This window comes from Calidris pugnax, unplaced genomic scaffold (genome assembly GCF_001431845.1).
Source record: "Calidris pugnax isolate Ruff unplaced genomic scaffold, ASM143184v1 scaffold44, whole genome shotgun sequence".
In the NCBI taxonomy this organism is placed as follows: domain Eukaryota; kingdom Metazoa; phylum Chordata; class Aves; order Charadriiformes; family Scolopacidae; genus Calidris; species Calidris pugnax.
Window position 1 is genome coordinate 6,854,941 of NW_015094506.1, and position 21,964 is coordinate 6,876,904.

The 21,964-nt window shown below is 44.7% G+C and overlaps 1 protein-coding gene across 10 annotated transcripts in view; it reads left to right on the plus strand.

Annotated features, from left to right (window-relative positions):
- Nucleotides 1-21,964, plus strand: part of GSG1 (germ cell associated 1) — a 71,044-nt gene that overhangs the window by 41,719 nt on the left and 7,361 nt on the right. Inside the window, exons 1-5 of one of the 10 annotated variants that reach the window (XM_014963818.1) lie at nt 15,834-15,986; nt 16,069-16,205; nt 18,819-18,911; nt 20,658-20,753; nt 21,125-21,443. In XM_014963818.1, coding sequence (XP_014819304.1) covers nt 21,125-21,443 — 319 coding nt within the window. In that variant the 5' untranslated portion in view covers nt 15,834-15,986; nt 16,069-16,205; nt 18,819-18,911; nt 20,658-20,753. Of the gene's footprint in view, nt 1-13,267; nt 13,370-14,968; nt 15,093-15,833; nt 15,987-16,068; nt 16,206-18,818; nt 18,912-19,643; nt 20,754-21,124; nt 21,444-21,964 lie in introns of those variants that run through there. The other 9 variants (XM_014963812.1, XM_014963820.1, XM_014963817.1 and 6 more) reach the window with 9 other exon arrangements.

A 21,964-nucleotide genomic window follows, 5' to 3' on the forward strand; every position in this document is an offset into this window, starting at 1 on the left:
AGGTGTAATCGATACCCAGGTGGTGGAGTGACTAAACTTGCCCGCTGTTGCTGCTGCTGGGTTCCTCCCCCGAGCAGCGGGGAGGAATAGAGGGGAGGGGATGGGTGTGAGAGAAATTCCTGTCTCAAGAACCACAGAAGCATTTTCATGCCTGGGATACTTTCCTATTTGCTCTCCCCCAAGGTGGCCCCTCTCACCTTGGAGACAGTGTGGCACCTGAAACCATGGGCCACATGACCATTAGGTTATTTACAGCTGCAAACTCAGAAGCAGATGACACATTTTGCAGGTCAGAATCACATCTGGGGGAATCTGAGGGATGGATGTGGAGGAGCTGGGGTGTTTCAGAAGAGGTTATCAGGGTGACAAACCTCTAAGTGATCCTGGCTCAGAGAGACTGTGGTTTGGCAGAGGAGATTGGAGGGTGTGCTGTGCCCACATATTGCCCACTGGTCTTTTTTTTGATCCATCCCACTGTTGATTGATGGTTCAAGGATTCTTCTGTGTGCAGGCTTATTCACAGCTGGTGGAAACTTGCCCAAGGCAGTCTTGCCTGCCTTCATCAACTGTAGTGAAAGGGAAGGGACACATCAGGAATGATCCAAGTGGAGGAGGGGAGGAGTTGCAGGGGGATGGTGCAGATCTGCATCCACCACTGATGTGAAGAGCCTCAACCTTTTCCGTGCACTAAGTGTTTTACGTCTGCACCCCTCACATCCCCTGGAATTCAGCAACATCGAAACCAACAAGGATCTGTGTCCAGTTTGTTCCATCCTTGTATTTGTTAAATTTACAATCCAGGCCATTAAAGCAATTAGGTCTAGTTATCGCAGAGAGTGTCCTCACATACCTGCTGTCTGAGCACACTACATCTGTAAAGGGCTGGTGCCAGGCAGTCCTGCACTGGACCACTCTCAAAGGAGAGCCCTGGCTCTGGAGAGCTCTGCCAAATGGGATCACAAATAAGAAAACAAGCGTCAACCTGAGCACTTCAAATGGTCAGTCTCGACAAAGAGCTCATCAGAAGGACCTCACAGGGCTCTGTGCTAACAGTACTGCTATTCAACACACTTGTCATGAATTGGAGAGGAACGTGAACAGCAAGTTAGCAGTTTACTTGTGGCCCACAATTATTCCAGAGAGACAATCTAAAGCTGACTGCAAAGGGTTGCAGAAAATCTCCTGGCACTGAGTGACTGGGCACTCCCTGGCAGATGAAATTCAGTGGCAGAGCATGCAAGGGAATTCCACAAGGAAGAAAACAGCCTGGCTGTACAGATACACTGAACGGCTCTAAGTCAGCTGCTGCCAGCAGAGAAAGAGATCTTGGATTCATTGCAGACAGTCTGCTGAAAGCACTATCTCAAGGCTCCGTAGAGGTCAAAAAGCCACATAGAAATGTTAGGAATGATTACAGAAGAAAAAAAGAACATGATTACGCCTCTGTGTACTTTATGGTCCACTGAAAGTTTAAAAGTTGTGAGTGCTTCTGGTTACTCCTTTGAAGAGCATAAACACTAGTAAGAATAGAGAGGGCTTCAACAGTGATCAAGAAGTAGTAGATAGTTTCTGGGCAAGTATAGATTGCTAATCTTGGAAACAAGAGGCCTGAAAGGGAATCACAAATGGGATGGAGAGTGTCAACAGAGAACTAACATTCTGCAGTTCCATATCGCTAAAAGTAATGGCACCTGATAAAATGATTAGACAACAAGTTTAAAACAAACAAGCTACGGACGTAGGCATCAAGGAATTATGGAACTCATTGCCGCATACTGTTGTGGAAGACAATGTGTGAAGGGGTTGGGCACATCTATGCAGCATATTTCCTTTGGTGACTGTTGAATGCAGCAGCATAGATGCTACCTTTGCATCAGAAGTGTCCTAAACAGCAGGCTAATGGAAGGTGATGGAATGTAGTTTAGCTTCCTCTGATTCTTATGCTTCTTTCCTTAGTATCTCGTGACTGCTAGAAAAGAGATACTGGTTCTTCAGTCTCAACCAGTACGGGTCATCTTACATTTTTAGTAAAATTCTTTTTTTTTTTTTTTGCTAGAGTCATTTCCCAAATTATTATCTGACAGCTGGTGAGGTATTACAGGAGAAGTGAAAAGTGAAGCAATGAGCTGGAGAAGACCGCAAACTTCCAGATGGAGAGCTGACATGTGCTCTGGACATTCCTAATGCCCTGTGCAAGGCCATGTCATAAGCCAGAAATAGGAACTTTTGTGTGAAAGTAAGCAAAGATTGTGGTCGTGTTTTTAAAATGAGAAAAGCATTGTTTCCCCTTATTAGCTTTGCCAGGGCAGTTGATGTCCTTAGACATTTAGGAAACAGAAAGAGACATAGTCCAAACAGTTACACCTGTCCAAGCAGGAAATGCCAAGTTCCATATCAGCAATGCAATTTGGATTCTGCCTGTCTGCAACTGTAAGTAGAGCATTTGCAGAAATAACTGGGAGTAAAATTTGTCCCCAGGGACCCTGGTCTTTCCAGCTTGCACAGATTCATTGCCTGGGGCTGAATCTTAATTGAGGAGAACAATTTTGCGTGAATAATCTGGAAGGAGGATTAAACTGTCCACAGACAATCTTCACAGGGGAAAAGATAACCAGCTACAAGTCCAGGACTGTGGAGTGTTGGCAACAGAAAGATGTTGGTTGTGGCTTTGCACAGTTTCAATCGGCAAGTGGTTCTGGCCACAGCCTCTCCGGGGGTGTTTCACAACGTAAGATCCTTCACAACTCAGGTAGGGGGAGAATATGCTTGCTGCAAACAAAACTACCTTTTGGTTTATTTGGCCCTTTCCAATTCAAATGCCTTGTTTGCTGATATCTGCCATGTCTTAATGACCAACCTCTACTCAGAAACTACAGCTTTTATGATGATATGAGTCCTGAACCATTTCAGCTGTGGTTCTGCTTTTTTTTTTTCTTCTGTTCTGTTCTGCCCAGTTTCTGACTCCACCTTCTCTGCCTGCCCACCCTCCTCAGTAGACAATGTTTTTCCATTTAATTTTATGAGACAATCGTAAGGCATTCTCATTCCCTCCCCCAGGCCTGGATAAGAAAAGCCCACATCTGGAGGCCATTCACAGCTGGAAGATCTCTTCTGACATTCCTTGCTTTGAAATCCAACCCATGTAGCCTTCTGTCTAAATACTCTGTGCAGGCATGGCAGAAAGGGGCTTTGTGAGGGGAGTCCATGAAGAAGCCTCCTACCTCCTTTTGCAAGTAACAGGCTTCAAGATTACAGACCTTCTTCCCCACAAGACAATTGTTATTTGGGTTTAGGGCTTCCTAGTTTTAAGGTTGCCAAATACCCACTTTGAAAGCAATTCAAAAAAGGGGACTTTACTCTTCTGCGGTGTTAAACATACAGAGCAACGGTTAAATGAAGCTGTCTGAAGCATTGTCTAGGTTCTACAACTGATTTTGTCCAAACAGTCCAGCTGGTAGCCTGTGGGCTACATTTTGTCTGTAGAGCAGTCCACCCAGGCTCCTAGTGACATTTCCACCACCGAAAAAAAACGTTTTAGGTCTCTTGCATCCTCCCTGCCCACTGAGAGTAAATTGCTGTAATCTGACCCTTGCTTCCCGGGGAGGTGGGTAATTTGTAATTCCATTTTAAATACCTTGGAACAGAGACTTACTTGTTATCTCTATGTTTGCTTAGCCTGTATATGCTTTAATCTATGACTGCATTACTGAGTGCTTTACAATGCTAGCAACCACACTCATCATTGTCGTAAATGCCCCTGTCATGACTAAGAGGACGAAGATCATTGAGCTGCTGGTCTGGCATTTAAGGCCTGGCACAGAGGAAGCAGGTGTGTCTTTTACCTACAAAAAAAAAAAAAAAGGTAGGGGAGGGTGTCCTGTTTGTTTGCCAATGGGATTCTCTCTGCTTTTATGTTCTGATAACAGCCAGAATTTCCCCGTGCATGGTAACACATTCAGTTCCTGGGGGAGCTCACTGTTCTGGCTGTGCAATAGTCTTGGGTGTTTCACACTATATTGGGTCTCTGGGACCTGAACTGGTCCAGTTCCCTCTCCTGTTTGTTTGCCAATGGGATTCTCTCTGCTTTTATGTTCTGATAACAGCCAGAATTTCCCCGTGCATGGTAACACATTCAGTTCCTGGGGGAGCTCACTGTTCTGGCTGTGCAATAGTCTTGGGTGTTTCACACTATATTGGGTCTCTGGGACCTGAACTGGTCCAGTTCCCTCAACCTCTGGCATCATGCTGAGGTACTGTTCCACTCTTACTGTGTATCTGCTTGCCTGGAAACATCCTCCTTGATTTTCTTTCTTATATTGCAAATCCAAGCAGACTAAAGAGGTGATAATCTTCTAAGTTAGTATAATTTAGGAACTATTTGTGGTTGGTTGTTGAATTTTTACCCTTAAAGTAAGTGAGCCAAATTCTGAGAAGAACAGATATATGTGTATGTATGTACATGCACTCAAGAGGTGGAAGAATGTATTATAAAAAAGCAGTATCGATTTTCTAATTCTCAGCCCCTGAGAGATTAAAGGCATCCATTCACCTTTTAAAAGTTAACTGTTTCAGGGTATGATTTAGTCTGTCCTGTTTGACTTCATACTACTACAGGCACTGTTTAGCTTATACGTCTTAGATGAGATGACAGACATGAACTGCTGAACAAGAGTGACTTTAACCATGACGCATTTTATAGGGACTTGTCTGACGCAACTTAGCTTTCTAGGCTGCCCCATATAATGTAATGTAATGTAATAGAATGGGCTGCATGTATCTGGGCCATATTCAGCCTACATGCTACCTCAGTCTGACTCACATGTTGTGACTATTTCCTTGAGCAGACTGCTAAAGGAACAAGGGGTTAATAACTCTGGGGAATAAGTCACTCTTCTTTTATCATGCTAGAATTGTTTTCTTGTGATACGGTCACCAGAATGTCTGGAATAGGCATGTATTTTGAGGGATATGGCTGCTTGTGTCAAGGGTGAAAATGTCCCCTAAGGCTTCGTATACCCAAAGGAATACCTTTGTAGTGCTGGGATTAAATTTGTACTGGTATGAAAGATAAGCACAATGCTCAATTCTCTTACTGACACCTTATTCTAACAGGATTTAGGAAACAAACCAAACCATATTATTACTAATGATTATTACTGTTATCTGCTCTATGGCAATGCTGAGAAGTTAAGGCCCCAGCCTGCCAGGTGCTGGTCAGAAATATAAAAAGCCACCACTGTGCTTAGAGGTAAATCTGTTGCTGAAATGCAACAGTCATCACCAGCACGGCCATCACAGAGATCTGGGTGCCTGTTTCAGAGTGCAAGGGTTGGCCTGGAAGGAAGAGGTTTTCTTCTTTATGTGCTTTTCAGTTTGGGTACTTTGGAGAATATGTGATGTGATACTAGATGTGTGATGCTGACCTTCCCACCTTGGTTATTCTCTTGCTGGTGACTGCATGGATCCTGTTGGGAGCTGTGAGACCTGCCTCTGGAGACAATAATTCCTGTAACACTGGGATTGCAGGCTCTTCACCTGCTGTGAGCAGATGGAGATGGTCACAGCTGCTTCTCCCACAGACTGCTCTGCAATTATGGTTTCTTATCACTTCTAAAAACTTGTCTCTAGCTCCCAGTATTGCAAGCGATGTGCTTCCTTTTGACAGGCTGGTGAACCAGGGCAGGGCAGGGCTGGGTCAGGCAGTACTTTGGAAAAGCTGGGCTTGCACACACTGTGATGAAACTTTGTCTTGGAAGGATGGAGGCAAGTAGAATATACTGCTTAAGGGAGAAGATCCAAAAGAAAATAGCTGGAGTAATGGAAAGACTTTGAGTGAAAGGAAATTTTCAGTTGAATATCAGGAAATCTTTGCTAGCAACTGACTTTTGTTGGTGTGTGGAATGGCTTCCCAAGGGAAACCCAGTAATGGAAGCCTAGCCTATCAGTTCTGGTCTCCAAAACCAGACTGGACACAGGAGAACACACTGCAGGCCAGGAAATAACTTGCTTTGGCTGGGATGAAGACATTGGGTGTAACTCTGCACCATAAAAAAGAATGTGAGTGTTTGCCAGTGACCTCAGAGAACACAGACTCCCTCTAAACAGTAACCCAGGGCTGATTTTCCCTCTCTCTTCTACACTTGAAGGTGTTTCTTGTCAGTACCGTGGTGGTGGTGGCAGAGTCACCAGGATATCCAGAACCATGCCTTTCCACTCAATTCTGCTGCTCATTCTCTTCAGGCAGCTGCTAAGAAATGGTGAAAGAGTCTCTGAGACGCACAGAGCATTGGGAATTGGGAGCCATATCTACTTCCCACCAGGAGGGATGGCAGAGAGTACATCCACTCTGTGCACAAGGCCTGTAAAACTGTATTTATTTGATTAATTGCTACTCACCCCAGCCTCTTATCTGGCAGGAGCAGGGAAAGGGGAAGCAATAGATAGATGCCTTTGTACCAGGCTTGGCCTTCCTTCACTTTGGCCCTCTGCTCTCCTGGGACTCCCCTGCCCAGCAGCCCTGACAGCAAAGGCAGGTGACACTTTTTTGCTCTCTGGTTCTGATGACTGGCCCAGTGGAAGTCTCTCTTGCCAGATGTATCCCCGAGGGCCACCCTTCCGGCGCTCCTTGCAGTCCCTCCCGGTGTTCCCCAGCTATGCTAAGGTGTGTTAGTGCTGGGGTGCACAGGGCAGTGTGAGAAGGGTGGAGGCAAATAACTGTGGTTTTAAAAGTAAATAATTTAAGCAACAATAACCTCTCCACCCAGGTAATCAAGGTGAACAAACATTCTGCATGTCAAAGGTGTTTCTGGAGATAAGGGTTAGCACAATAAGTCTCCTGCTTTCTTAGCTTTATCTAGTGCTCAGTGCTTAATGCCACCCAGCTCTCTGCTGAAGGCAAAGCCTTGTCCCTCTAAGCAGCAGTGCCCCAGCAGAGCTTACCAGTCTTTTTTCAAAGCAAAGTTTTTGTGCTGGCATAACCTCCCAGTGTGGCAGGAATGGTGTTTTCCAAAGGGGCTGGATTTAACCCCTAAAAGTTTTCACTTGGCAGCATTTGGGGAAGAGAGAAAAGGGGTAGAGTAAAACTCATTCTGATGGCTGGAAAATTCAGCTTCATAGTTGCAAAGCAAACTATGCACTTACAAAAGCAGGCTTTTATTTTCCTTTTTGGCTTTTTTAATTACGCATGCAAATACTGCTTGCTGGAGAAAATCTGTTTCCTCAGCTGCACAGCCAAGGGGAGCTCTATAAAGGTCCTTGGGGTTGCTGCTGAAGATTTGGCCTTGTGACCTTCCTGCAGTATATTGACAGGCCATTACCATGTCGTGATGGTTGCCTAGCAAGGTGGTGACAGCTGTGCTGCGGCACAGCAGTGGCAGCTGTGTCACACTGGTGAGGCTGAAACTCTGTAATACTTGTTTTGCAATGGTGCAGCACTTGCATCAGTGTATCCCCAAGTCACGAACACGAGAGTAGTGACACCATCTACGTGCTCAGCTAACTTCTGTCATTAAGTGCCCTGCAGTGTCTGCCTGGTTTGGTGTTGCCAACATCCCTGCAGACAGAAATGGCAGATCCTTGCTGTACTCATAAACACGAAGAAGTAGAGTGGTGGTTCTGTATGGCTGAGCTTGGAGCTGTGGTCAAGAGCAATGGCGTTATGTACAAACCCATCCTTTCATTTTTAGTACAGTTATTATTGTGTTATTACGTTAATGATCAAGACCTTGGCATAGAAGAGTCTGTGGGCCACGATACAGAAACCTTCTTGTGGGTGGCAGGGTTAGAGGCAAAGATAATCGACACAGCCTCGATTGTATAGCTTGAAAGCTTATCAATGGTTACACTTCAGAAAGTACCTGCTGGAGGGGGGGAACCTGTTATCAGCAAGTGCTTCTAGGGGGATTCCTATAGAAGTAAAGTTTTAACCTGATGGTATGCAACTCATTTATTAGGAAAATTGAATTGCTGGCATATTTGCATGTCACATGGATAATAGTGGGGAGGGCAACAACAGCAAGGTCAGCTTAAATTGCACAGGCGGAGACAGAACTCGTGTGTGCATTTCAACAACAAAATAGCAAGGCTGCCATCTTGTAGCAAAGTGTGTATGTGGGGTGTGCCAGGGAGACTGGAGACAGTATCCTGGAGCCCAGTGCCGTCATAGAGGATATGGGCATCATGGTAAATAACTGTTAGGCTAAAACCCCCAACAGTTTAGTAAGGACATCACTCCTAAATGTATGAGGGGAATAGGAAGTGGAACATTCTTATTTTTTCAGTCCCACTAACCTCACTGTCCAAGCTGAGCAGCAGAAGTGTAACTTGGCATCCTTTGTACACTTGGTCCTCTGAGAGCTCACTTCAGAGACCAGATTAATGTGTTGTCCAGTTGACCCACACCGGTAGGATTTCTGACCCTGGCAATGAGGCATGCAGGTGAGGGCTCGTGCCTTGTGCTGTGCTCATAAAGGGAAGGGAAGCTGTCAAGCACCTGGAGTCCAGGCATGGCTGGTGACATCATACTGGAGTACTGTCTTCTGTTTTCCTGTTTGTATTTCTCAAAGGATGCTGAAAACTGGAAAGGATTCAAAATGTAGTTTATATAACAGAAAGTTAAGAATTGACTTAATCACAGTCTACAAATACTTCACTTGGGAGAGAGATTTCTAATAGTAAACAACGCTGGCAGAAAAGGTCTTGTCGAAATCTAGGTTACACCTACACTAGTAAATACAGCAATCCAGGGCCACTTCTCTGAACCTGTGCGCAAGTGGCACAGTATCCCTCTTAATAAAATTTCTTCTCCCCCAAAAGAAGGTCGCCTTGCCCAAATCACCTGTTGGGAATGATGCCCTGACCTGTGGTGCCAGGCTCAGCCCTGCTGTTGTGAGGAGAGTACTAGCTGCCACAAGCCAAAACTTGCCACGAAGCGTGCTAACAGTTTAACAATGCAGAAAATTGCATGTCAGGGCTTGAGTGCATGGCCTGAGCTGCTTAGCTTACTAATACAGAAGTCACCTCGGTGGCTGGCAGTTGAAGGCCATCTAGAAATTGGGTGTGCGCTCCAAACTGTGAGGCTGGTTACAGTAGGGCAGTTTAGGGACAATAAGTTCCTTGTCATTTGGAGTCTTTCAGTCCAGCTTGGATGTCATTCTAAAAAGACAGAGATGTAATAGAAACCATGACTTTAGTGTGGGCAGGAGAGAGCCCACAGGTGAAGGCAGTGTCCAGCAGAACCACTGTATCCCTGAAGGGTGTGATTGCTACAGGGAAAGCCTCTGTAGGAACCTCCTAATGATCGGAAAGAAACTCATTATTCTCCATCGTCACTGCTAGGAGCCCTAAACTCTGTGGAAAGCACTGGATTAAATCTCTCCACCTCCAGGGCAGGAGATGGAAGCGGCACTCCCTGCACTCCCTGCTGCTCTCTTCTGTGGGAAGTCACAGTGCCTACACAGAATCTAGTAACTGAGAGGCACTGTGGGGTCTCAGAAATAGAGAGAGAAGCTTTTTGAGGGTGGACATTGGTATTCCAAGCCATGGCCATTTTTCAAGCAGTGATGGAATAAGCTGGCTGAGATTCTGCAGGCATCAAGTCACTTTTCCTGGATGTACATTTTGGTTATGTGCTAGTGAGCTGGATGTCTGAGTCAGGGCCCTGGTGAAAGCCTGGGAGTGAGGAGGTGGAGAAGGAATAGTTCAGGAATCTTCCCATTAGGAAATACAATAAAGAAGGCCAGATTGGAGGTATGGCTCCTCTGACATCCCCACCTCCGCTTGCCATGATGCATCCCCAAGACAGGAATTGGTGATGTCTGGGACACCTTGTGCCTTACCAGATTTGATCTGCAACTCACAGCTTTTTTCTTTAGCAACAACAGCTTTTCTGTCCTAGAGGATCTCAAAGCTTCTTGGGGACCCCATTTGAGCATTTAAAAGAACAGTCTCCAGATCTTCAGTGCAGAGGTTAAGCCAGCTGTAAAAGCCGCTCTGAAGGATTGTGGGGAAGTTCAATCACTTCAGTGTTCAATTTTCATTTGATAATTATTAAATGTGTTTTAATCTCTGAAGAGGGGAACAGCAGATCTGCTCCAGCAAAGCTGTGAAGCACACATTTACGGTCTGTAACAGACTGTGGGTGTAAAGAAACACCAGTAAATTCCAGAATGGTTTTGTTGAGAATCTTAGCAATGTTGCACTTCAAATATCACTGTCATCCCTAACCTTGAGCATGACGATTGAAAAGGGAGGTGTTACCCTGGAGTGCTGTATTAGCCCAAATCAAGAGGTGTTCCAAAGATGGAACAGTAAAACATGTGGTATAGTAGGACTTTCTTAGGGCTGATTGAAGATTGCTCAATACAGGTTGGAATTAGGGTACCCATTAGCAAAGCCCTGGGGCATCCTTAGGATTGCAACACAGACAGACTTACCAGGAGTGGTAAAGGGCTGTAGCACAGGCCAGTGACCTGCTTTGAGTCTCATGAAAGGGTAGTGGCTGACCTGTGACTGCATCCAGTCATGAAATGAAATGCTAGGGTTTTTGGAAGTCGGGATTGTGGTGCATTGGTAAAGCTGCCTGTGAGGCTTCAGGACTGATGGGAGTAATTAAGGATGTTTGTTATGTCCAGCACTGGATTAATGAAGGAGTGGAAGACCAGCTCTGCAATCTCTGTTTTAATCCAACCGTCTGAAAGCTGATTTCAAACCAAAGCAAACCAGAAAACTCTTGCTTTAAAAGAAAGGAGGGTGGGAGAGAAGCCCCTAATCAAATGTTCTGCTAACTCAAAAATTCTTTGGTGAAAACTAGCAGGGGAGAGTCATTCGGAAAGGTGGAACTGAGCCTTCCCAGTTCTTGCCTAGGACTGAAGACTGACCGTGAATAACCACAGCATACTTAAGTAGGGTCACAACTCTCTCAAAGCCACCCTCTTTACCATTGAGCTAACCCCTAATCCTCATCCGGGGTGTCCTCAGCATAGCTCACCTCCATGTGCATCAGCTCGGTGGGAGCAGCCCCTCCAAGCTGCACTCCCTCCTCTTCTCTCCATCCAGTCTTTCTAGTTCCACAGCCTCTGGGAGGCTGCAGGCTGCTTTTTTTTTGTGTCATCCAGGAAACACACCCAGCTCTCTCTCTCCAGCCCCATCTTCTGCTTCACCTAGAGATTCTGTAACCTGTGTGAAGGAATTCCAAGCAATGCAAACTACAGCCAATTTAAAAAAAAAAATAAAAAAAATCATAGAAATTGGAGATGGGAAAATCTTGCTAGCTCATCCAGTCCATCTTTTCACATTCTAGCCCAGCCCAGTTCCTGCAACATTCTTGCCTACAGTACATTTTCCAGTGCATTATCCAGTCTGGTTGTGTGTGATTTAAGCGATGGGCATCCTTTACTTCCCATGAGAGACTGTTCTGCAGACAGCTACTTTTCACTGTTTGGAAGAGATTTCTGAAGTTTTCTTTCTATTCTGCTTGACCTAATTTCTCTGAGCTCTGCCTGTGGTAACAGGCTAGCCAAATGTTCTCCTTCCTTTATGCTTTCCCTGTTCAGGTGATGGCAAATAATTTTTGTTCAGTCAAGCTGTTTAGCCACAATGCTTAATACTCAGTTGTAAAGCTCAGCAATTACAGGCCTTGGCTACCTGGGAAAGACTAGTGTTGAGATTAGCATGTTAATGGGTGCGCGGAACATAGAAGACATTGCTAGTAGCATTGCCTCTTTATTATAATAGTCACTTGACACATCCCATCACAAGGTCTGGCTTGGGTTGCTTTTGGCTTTGCCAAACTCCGAGCCAACATCTTCTAGCTCACGTCTGCTTCAGCTGTTTTATTGGGTTCTTTCTGGTTTTGTTTTTAATTTCAGTCAAAATCACTTGGCTGTTCCTGAGAACAAGGCTAGCAGGGGAATAGTCTGTTTTATCCACATTTAAAAATCCTTATGACTTTTTCTTTTAAAAAAACACCCTCAAGCAGTTTATCGCTTTAAAATAAATCACGATTTTTCTGTCAGAAACATGCCTTTTGCCATCTATGACAAAATCTTCCACAAATTTGGCTAAATAATGAGTCTTTGAGTAATTGCAGCTTGAGCCTGCTCAGAAAAAAATAATGGGGTCCAGGAAGGACAGTTGTTTATTATTACTCTGTTTTTACTGTGGGCCTGATGGTAACAATAGCACATGATTTTGTGGTTAAGGCCCAGGTTAAAATGCACTTGCACAAAGGGCCCTGGCTGTGACTCCAAGGTCACCTTGCTCTGGCCTCCCCTGGCCCAGGATGGTGTCACTGCTCTGGACACCTCCCTGCCCATGGCCAGGGCCACCCTGGTGAAGCGATGTCCCTGCTCTGTGCATGTGACCAGGGTTGCCCAAGCAAGTGGAAACCTGGCTGTGAGGAAACAGGGAGTGCCACAAGAGGAGGAGAGACAAAAGAAAAGAAAGAAAAAAAAATGGAAAAAAACCCCAAAAAACAACAAAAAAAACCCAACAGCAGAAGAAAGGGAGACGCCCAAGTTCTCTGCCAGCAGTCTCCAAAATATTTCTGGTTTCCGTTTCCACTGACAAGGCCCTCCCTTCCCCTAGGACATGTAGGGAAGCCTGGGCACCCCACAGCTCCCCGGCCACGGCACACACACGTGCTGCATCTGCCCCGCACCCGCGGCACTGACACCGCCTGCTCCCGTCATCGCCTGCACGGGCGATGGGACACCCGTGGCACGGGGCCAGGGACCCAAACTTCTGTCACCATGGGGACGGGAGGCATGAGCACCAGGGATGGTGCTCGCCAGCAGGACTTTCTGTGAAGCCACACTTCCAAAATGCCATGAAGGAATGGAAAAGGAGCCGATATCCTCATTAAATCTGGGAAAAAAGGAGGTGTCCTCAATCCTGGATAATTACCAGTACATCCAGAAAGATAAAAGGTGCAATTATAATATCTAGCACCGTTGTTTTCAAAGCACCCACTGTAACATAACTTCTCTGCTCAGCGCTGTAAAGAAAGCTGGGTTTATTATTCCCTTTAGACCAACATATTAGACCTTGGCTCCTCTGACCTGTGCTTGCTACCATCTTTGCTCCGTCAGGGAAACTAGCCTGAGAAACTCTCTTATGCCTGCTGGTCGCCCTGGTTGCTGTACCTCTTGCCATGCTGCCTCTTTATTCATTAATCCTTCCCAGGCTTCTCTCCCCCCCTTTTTTTTTCTTGCCAAAGCAAGGAGTTTTTAATAGCTAAAGAACGAAAACACCTCCCACGCCTCACCTCAAAAAAGCTAACTCTCTGTCTTACTCATTCTTTTTGATTTCCAAACCTCTCCTGCTAGCTTAGAGTCTTCCTTTGAAGAACTGGTTCCCCAAATACTAGCGCGTGAGTATAACTTTAGTAAACCGTGTAGTTCCAATGGCCTCAAGCGGACAATCCACGTGAGTAAATAATTCAGATATGGGATGGAGACCATGGTGTTCAGCAGACATGAAAAAGTTTTCTGTTGGATATTTTGATTTGGTTGGAATCAAGATATTACAAGGGAATATACTGACTTCAATCCAGGGTGGAAGGCAGAAAGCTTTAACAGTAGGCTTGAAGATCTTCAGGGTGCCTAGGTCGTGTTGATGCAGGTGGATTGGCTAGATATCTTTGGAGGCTTCCTTTAGCTCTACTTATTCTGATTCACCGTAGTGAAATGGAGGAAAAGACAAACTGAAGCAAAGAACAATTTCTTTGCCTTACTTACTTCCATAGATGAGACCAAAGTGCAGCGTGGTTCAACTGTACTATTTCAATTTTTTTTTTTTCTTTAAAACTGGTATTAAGCATTTCTTTGACTCCAAGATCACCTGCATATGTGCTGTGTACTCTTTGCACAGATTAATTTTAGATCCTCAAGTTTTGTCATTATCAAAACAGTGTCTCTTTCCCACCGGCTTTGTGATGATTCCAACATCAACAAAGATCAGCTGTGCTGTAGATTCGCATCTGTGGGAATGACTGTGAAGACCCAACTTTATAGTGTAGGGAAACAAGAACTATTTTTGAACTATCAGTCCGGCCATGGCAACGTGGAGTTCAGCACAGCTTACTCTACTCTGTTTCTGGACTGAGGTTTGTACCTTGCATTGTGCTCCGTATTGCATGAGCGAAATTGCTAGCAACACCCAATTAAAACAAGCACTGATTGTTTACTCCCCATCACTGCCACTGCTTTGACTGCAGTGTAAACGCACCACTAATGACTTGGCCGATGGGAGGGGAAAATTACGTGTCAGAGCCAAGTACAGAACCAGGAATTTGGGCCGTCAGCCAGCTTGTTAGATCACACAGTGTGCCTCTAATGAAATGCATTGATTTGTGACTCTTACAATAACATTTTTAGGAAATCATTTCACTGGCTATTTATTTGTGTGTTGGAGCAGCCTGATGAGGTTGGAAAACTAGAGCAAACACTGTGCTTACAAATCAAGAGGAAAATTTTAAAGATGAGGTTAATTAACCATTGGAATAACTTTTCTTAGGATGTGATGGGTTTTCCATCATACCCTCTTGCACAGTCGATACCAGTTAGTTGTATAGAATATGTGCATAGCTTTAGCTGGAGCTCTGTGTATCGCTAGAAATGATTGTCTGAAGTTCTTTGGGTTTGGTTGCACCAGAGATAAGACTATGTTGTTGCAATGGTCCCTCTTGAAAATAAAAAAACCCATGAGCCTGTGACAGCCATTGAGTCTGGATGTTTGTGATGCTGTGGAGGAACAGACTGAGATCCCATAAGTGGTAGATTTAAAACTGGCAACAATTTTCATAAAGGAGACTACCAAATTACAGAGACGCATTCTGCAGAAGTGGACACCCTGCCAATCCTGCAGCTGATATAATGTACCGTGATGAATTAGTGAGCTCAGAAAGAATTAACCCATCAATAAAATGACAGACTTGGTACATTTCAAAGCATCTGCTCAGATCTCATGGATTTTTTTTGGCTGCTACATGTTCAGTCAGAGAGAAAGAAATAGTGGGGTGAGCCCATGATCACCTTGTAGTCTCTCACTGGATGCCTCAGAAGAGCAGATGGGGATAGTGAGCAGTGGATAAGGTAAGCCTTTACCTACCTGGGGGTTTGTATGGACCCTTTCCTGGACTGACTCCTCTTAAATGTCCTTATAGATCTATATAAAATGTTTTCTTTTTCTTGTCTGCTTACAATTTATAGTTAGCTAAATTTAATAAATAACATTTTTTTCTGTGTGCTTGGGTGAACACCTTCTAGAGTTGCCAGAGTTTAAGTACTCTGTGAAAAGCAACCCCCTTTAAATAGTCTTATGTTGCCTATCTAGAAATTGAGGCATCCAGAATCTCTAGTGAGTCCTCAAAGTCTGTGTTGCTGCATTTGATTTTATTTTTCTTTTCATGTCTACTTTGTGTGTTTTGAATGGTTCATAACCATAAAGATTAGAAAAAATTCCAGCCAAGTAAGACTTGTTTTGAGGAAAAAAAAAAGAAAAAAAATTATAGGGGATAAAACCCCGTAGTGGCTAGATCCAAACTGATCGCAAGCTTGTTTGTTCATCTTTAAGGTGCATTTACTTATTTCAATTCAATCTTTATTTCTGTTCTGCCACAGACTTGATGTCTAGCAATGTACGCTGTTCATGTTTAAAAACAGAATTCACCTTTAAATGTGCTTAGACTGGAAAAAATATGCCTGGTGAGGTCATTTGCGGAGCAAGAGTTAATGCATCATGCAAACAGCTAAATAAAGGTTACAATCTGAGTGGAATTATTCAGAGCTCAGGGAGAAATCTGGCATTTACAGTCTGTCACTGGCTTGGAGAAGTCTGGCTCTCTCGGTGTCACTGCCACCCGGAGATATCCTACTTTCTGTGTGGCAGTAAGGGAGGGGACTGCAGCGCTGGATGGTCTTCCTGTAAAACCAGCAAAAACAGGAGCAGTGGGAAGAGTCAAGTGTGAGGAATGTGTGGAATGAGGGGTGAGTATGAGCCCGCTTTTGTCCAGGTTTCACAGAGCGAGGTTATGGGTGTAAATAGCTGCTCTTCCTCCTCTCTTTTCAGGGCAACTGAAGAGCCAATGTCAGGACAGCGTGTGACCCCTGGTATCTCTGGGGAGGAGAGCTGCATGGAGGGCTATGAAGAGCCATGTGCCTCTTGAGACCTGTCAGTTAAGTACTGCCATTTTTGGGCCCTATCTGGTAAGGGCTCCCTGCCTTTCTTTTCCACCAACATCCTTGGGAGTTGAGGGTGTCACTTTGGGGTAGGATACACCCTAAATATGTATGTGGTACAGCCAGAATAAAAACACATCACTTGCAAACGCCTGGGCTTTTTTAGAGTTGGCAATCTCCGCAGAGGTGTTGTGCTGATATTGTGTTTAGCGTTTTGTTTCCTTGTTTTGTTTCTATAAGCTAAGTGCTTGGCTGATTGCGCAGGAAATCAACTGCTATGGGCATTCACTTCAATGGGCAAAATTTAAACGAGCCACCAGGGACTGGCTGCTGCTGAGTTCAAAGAGAAAGAGACATCCAAAACCTCCAGCCAAGCCAAGTTATGGTGGGAAATATCAGATACAAAGAGGAGAAAACTGGGAGGCACGGTAGGGTGAAAGAAAGATACAGCTTGCTTTTCCTGTCCATAATTGGTCAGATTAAGGCGAGGCTGGAATGGAAATTTAAAAAAAAAAAAATCCATATAATTTTGCTGAGGAAAGTGTGTCGAACATCAGGAAACATGCTTTGGTGTTTATGTTCTGTGAGCTGTGTGCAATAATCTGTGGATAGAAACACATTGAGAAAGTTAATATGGTATATGGTACTTGACAAAATATTGGGAAATGTATTCAAAAGAATGGTTCTGTGCAGGGCAGAAGGCGGAGCCCTGCTGTGCTCCTCCATTCATTCCTCCTTTTTACTTTCCCCAGTGATTTCAGAAGTCTCCCCAGGCTCAGGTAACTCAAAGATAACTCAAACTCCTGTATTCCCAGGTGAGGTAAAGAGGATGTGTTCATAGAAATAATAAAAAAAGAGGAAGATAGAGGGGCAAGAAACAGGGAAGGAGCAGAAGTCTAAACTTGGGTATCGCTTTCTGCCAGCACACACGTGAGCAGCAGAGGCTCACGAAAAGAAGACTAGGGTAAGATTGCCATCTTCTGGAAGGATAAATATCTGCCATTATTCAGAATCCTAAATCTGATATATGTATATTTTTGAAACCATAGACTATTTCTGATAAATTGATTTTTAAATCTGAATTTTTATCCATATAAATCTAATTCAGTTCCATTTCATCAATATATATGCTTTGATCCCAGCTTTAGAAACTGACATAGCATCTTGGATTTCAATAAGACTCTCATCAGCCCTAAAATTAGGAGCATGTTAACATCAAGGATTATGAGTAGAGAGATGGACTTTATTTATTCTTGAGCCTGAAAAACAGACTTTTTTTTTTTACTGAGCATTTAGAAGGCAAACCTAAGGTGTCCAGATGCGAAGAGACTGAGCAATGAAAAAAAATAAAAATTACCACCCTCCTTTTAAGCAGTATCAGCTATTCTACCTATTTCAGTAAATTAAGTACATCTGTGTCAAACAGAACCTTGCTATTAATCAAAAAACCTGCAGACAGTCCATGGAGCTCAGAAACATTCAGCATTGCTTTCAGTTAGCCTGTCTTAGAAATGATTATCTATATTAGAGGAGTTTATGCAGTGACTAGGATTAAAATAACCGCAGAACTACTGACCGTTCTGCTGAGGGCAGGAAGGGCCAGGAGCCCCAGACAGCACAGCCCAGGTGCCCTCTTGTGACAGTTTGTCCTCATGAGAGGTCATGCCATTCTTACATTTCACTGTGCTGATACCAAATGAGGTGTATCAACACCCTCAGGTATTGTGGGAGCTTTTAAAATTTCAGGACAAGAGCTCAGAGGGGACTTTGAGTGAGTGTGAATCTCTCTGTCTCTCCTTACTAGCTTCCCAAATTCACCTGATGTGAAGCTGCTGGGAGCTGGGATTCTTGGTGAACTTGGTGCCTTGGTAAAGGCTGCCACTATGAGGGACATTGACAGTCTTCCCCGTGCTCCTCTACTTTGCATGCTGGACTTCTTTGACTCGCAGTGTTTCACATACCTCCGTCACGGTGGTGATGCTGTGGTGCCAGTCTGCCACTCAGCAGCACTTCTGTTAAGGGGCTCCTTTTGTCTTCAATATCTCCAGTGCCCATGGGGAGAGCTGGGTTAGCATCTCTTCAGGGTCTGAAATCCTCAGTCCTCAGAGCAGATGCAGTCACATAAACTTCCCTCTCCCCATTTATTTCTTCTCCCCTTTCTGCAATTGGCAGATCTGGCCAGAAAGGTGTCCCAGGGTTGGGGGACTTGTGGCCTTTGCCATTCTGCTGAGACACTGCACAGGGCAAGGTGTGACCTGACAGGGTGCTGGTAGTTTCTCAGCTAAGGTCTCTTGTTTTCTGAAGCATTGGCCAGAGAGCTGCCAGCTCGCTCCGTACAAGCCCCCAAAGAGCCACCACATGGAGATGGCTGGGACCTTTCTGTGTTTTATGGAAACTTTCTACTCAGTCAATACAGGTCACCCTTCTGCACTTAATCCCAGCCCGCAGCACCAATCGCTTCCCATATAATCTCCCCGAGCAGCTGTGCTGTGATTGCATTGTGGATTACCAAATGACCATTTTCTGCAAAACAGCTGCTGGCTGGAGGGATAGCATTTAATAATCATGGGGGAGGGGGGCAAAGGAGGAGGGGAGGAGGCAAAGGAGAAAGGGGTTTTGAAGCAATTGGGTTTCTTGAAGGATCCAGAGATGAGCAAAGCAGCAGACAAAGCGTGAGTCCTGTTTCTGTATTGCCCCTCCAAATCAACAGGACTTCGAGGACTCGCTGCCAAGGTAAATTCAACTCTCCTTCCTTTTGGGGGTGTGTAGATACTATGGTCAGTTATTGTCAGTAAGTGTTTGGCTTTTATGGAGGGAAACTTCTCTGACTATGTTCTCATGATGCAGTAGTTCAGATTTACTTCTTATTCTCTTCATCCTCTGCATCCTTGATCCAGTTTCTTCTTCTGACTCATTTGTTTCTTATATTTTTTGTCTTTTTCCTTATCATTTGTTCTGAAATTATATGGCTTTTCAGCTACTACCACAAATCAAGTGGAGAGAATATTTTTCCCACTATTGAAGATTTAAATTAGAAAAAATTCTTTTTGTCAATATTATGAGTGGAAAGGTATTTTTTTTAATAAAAGCATGAGTAAACTGAAATCTGATGACAGAAAATCTTATAATGAAGCATTGACGAAAAACTGAAAACCATAGTGTGCTGAAGGTTTCTATTTTCAGATGAAAAATCATGTTGAGGAGAGGAATTTTATCTATAATTTCCTTTTCAGTCAAAAGCCAAATTTTCCACTGAAAAAACTCTCAGTGAGGAATTTGTCACCAACCTTAGCCAGAAACCTTCATGTAATTAGGTGGTCCTAGTAGGTATCTGCTTTGTGAAAATGGTGATACCCAACATGCCTTCAGATCATGGAAGACATTAATTAGGGTATCACTAAGATGTTACCCTCTCCAGGGTAACATCAACATCTCCGTTGATGAAGGAAAAAAATGCTCTGCAGCATCTCCGTTGATGAAGGAAAAAAATGCTCTGGTGAAGAGACAAAAGAAGCCAGAGCACAAAACAATACAGGAATTTTTCAGGAGCTGAATATTTTCTTGCCTTTGATGAGAGCATTCTGGACCAGGCACCATTTTCTTAGTGTGATGAGATGCTAATGAAGTTCTGCTTTCCAGAAGGTGCTTCAGCACCGTCTTTGTTGACCACATTTCCAAGCATGCTGGTTAGCAGAACAAATGCTTCTAACTGCACCACTTTTAGCTGTGGTGCAGCCACAAACAATGCAAAGCAAAGTCTCATACCGTTTATTTATAGTAGTGTCCACAGTGTGCTGGGCCTTTCTCACACGTTCAACATTGGGTGAGTCAACCAAAGTTATGTGAAGAGGACCGGCAGCAGGCAATGTCTGTACAAACTGAATCTATTCACGGGCAAATAGATTTTTGAGAGTCATAAATAGGAAAGGGTGGGAGTATCTGGATGAAATTGTGCCAAACATAGGGAGTGCCATGTGGGAAGAGGCATGCGTTGATTACATGAAAGTTGATGTGTGGGTAGATGACATCTAATCAATCCATGGAGTGATAAGTTGGGGTTCTCAGAAGTCAGTGCAGGGTTTTGCAGGAACCGTAAAATCTTAAGCTTCCCTCTGAGTGAGAAAGACCACAGGACCCTGGTGCACAAACTGCTTTCTGAATTACTTTATCTGATGGGATGAAACTGGGAAGAGTGTTTGTGGCAATGTTCGCTCTTAAAAAAAACCATTTTGGCACCTTGTGTGAGAGCAGAGACACTGTCATCCCACCACCCTACAGAATTTCTGCTGTGCCGAGCAGTGCTTGCACAGGTGGGAGGTGCTGCTCTGGGGCTTGAACTCTTGCTGCCAGGTCTGGATAGCTGAGTAGCTGGGTGTCCCTCCTGAGCAGGTCACTGCTTTGATGTGTGACCTTCAGTGATCTGGGAACATCTTCCTGCCTTTCCCCACTGTGAAATCAATGCACTCCCTACCTCCCTAGGTTCAGTAATGAAGTGCTTGAAAAAGTATTTTGGGACACTTGGCAGCAAGAATTCTCATCTAGTCGGACCCAACATTCATCGTGCCCCATCTAAAGGTAACACATGGTATTTGGGGAAGTTGGTTAACAGTTTTTCCCTACCACCTCTCAGTGGTATGTCCCTTTGATTTTGCTCATGTGGTCATGCACCCTGATGCACTTGTTCCTGGTGTGTCTACTGGGTCACCCCTCTCTTCCCCAGTACAGATATTCCTTGTACTTTGAAATGGTTGAAGCTGACCTATTGGTCTACCACCCTGGCTTTCAGGAAATGGTTCTTCTGTGCTGAGTGAGTTCTTGGGATGTTGTGAGGAGGGCAGAGTGCTCATATTCCCTCCCCGCAGGTGCGCTCTGGGAAGAGCTGAGATTCATAAGGCTAGGTGGGACAAGTGGCTGGTATGACAGTCCCTCCCATTTGTGTGTTGTAGATGGAGCTGCTGAAGGGATTTCCATTGCGACGTGCTTTCCTGGCTGTCATCCTGAACCTGCTGGCTCTCAGCCTTTCCACCACTGCCTTGCTTGGCAGCTACTGGTGCACCGGGACCCAAAAAGTGCCCAAGCCTCTGTGTGGGAAGAGCAAAGCCACCAAGTGCATTGGTGTCCCCATGCCGTCTGACGCAGGTGCTAGCAATGTTTCATCCCAGGAGGAGGTGCATTACAGCTGGGAGACTGGAGATGACCGCTTTGCCTTCAGATACTTCCACACTGGGATGTGGCTTTCCTGTGAAGAGAGCATGGAAGGGCCAGGTAGCATCTTGTCCAGGCAGCCACAACTTCTTCCCTTTTATTTACTCCACAGGAGTTTGGAAATGAAAGGTGTCAGGCTGACAACACTTGGGAGAAAAGCCTTCTTCATTTTCGTAGATGGCGTCAACCTTGTGCACTGCTGTGGTCATTATATTTCTGTCCTTCGTTGGGATGTTTACACAGAGGGGGGCAAGGGAGAATGGCTGTCTCTGTTGTGCCCTTCAGTCTGGAACAGGGGCTGTGAAGTGCAAGAGGTGGTGGCAGTGACTTTGTGATGGCATCGCCCATCCTGATGTGAACTGGAGTGAGCCTCCTTTCCCTTTCCCCATATCTCCATTCCTACGCACGGCTTACTTGATGCTCTTCAGGGCACATTTGGGCAGGTCCCCTCAGAAATCTCAGCAGGACCATTTAAGGCAGTGTTGTTGATTTATAGTTATCACTGTGAGGACTGCAATAGTTGGTGTTCTCTTTAAATCACCAAACTGAGGGGTTTTGTGAATTGAACAGGGACTGGGCTT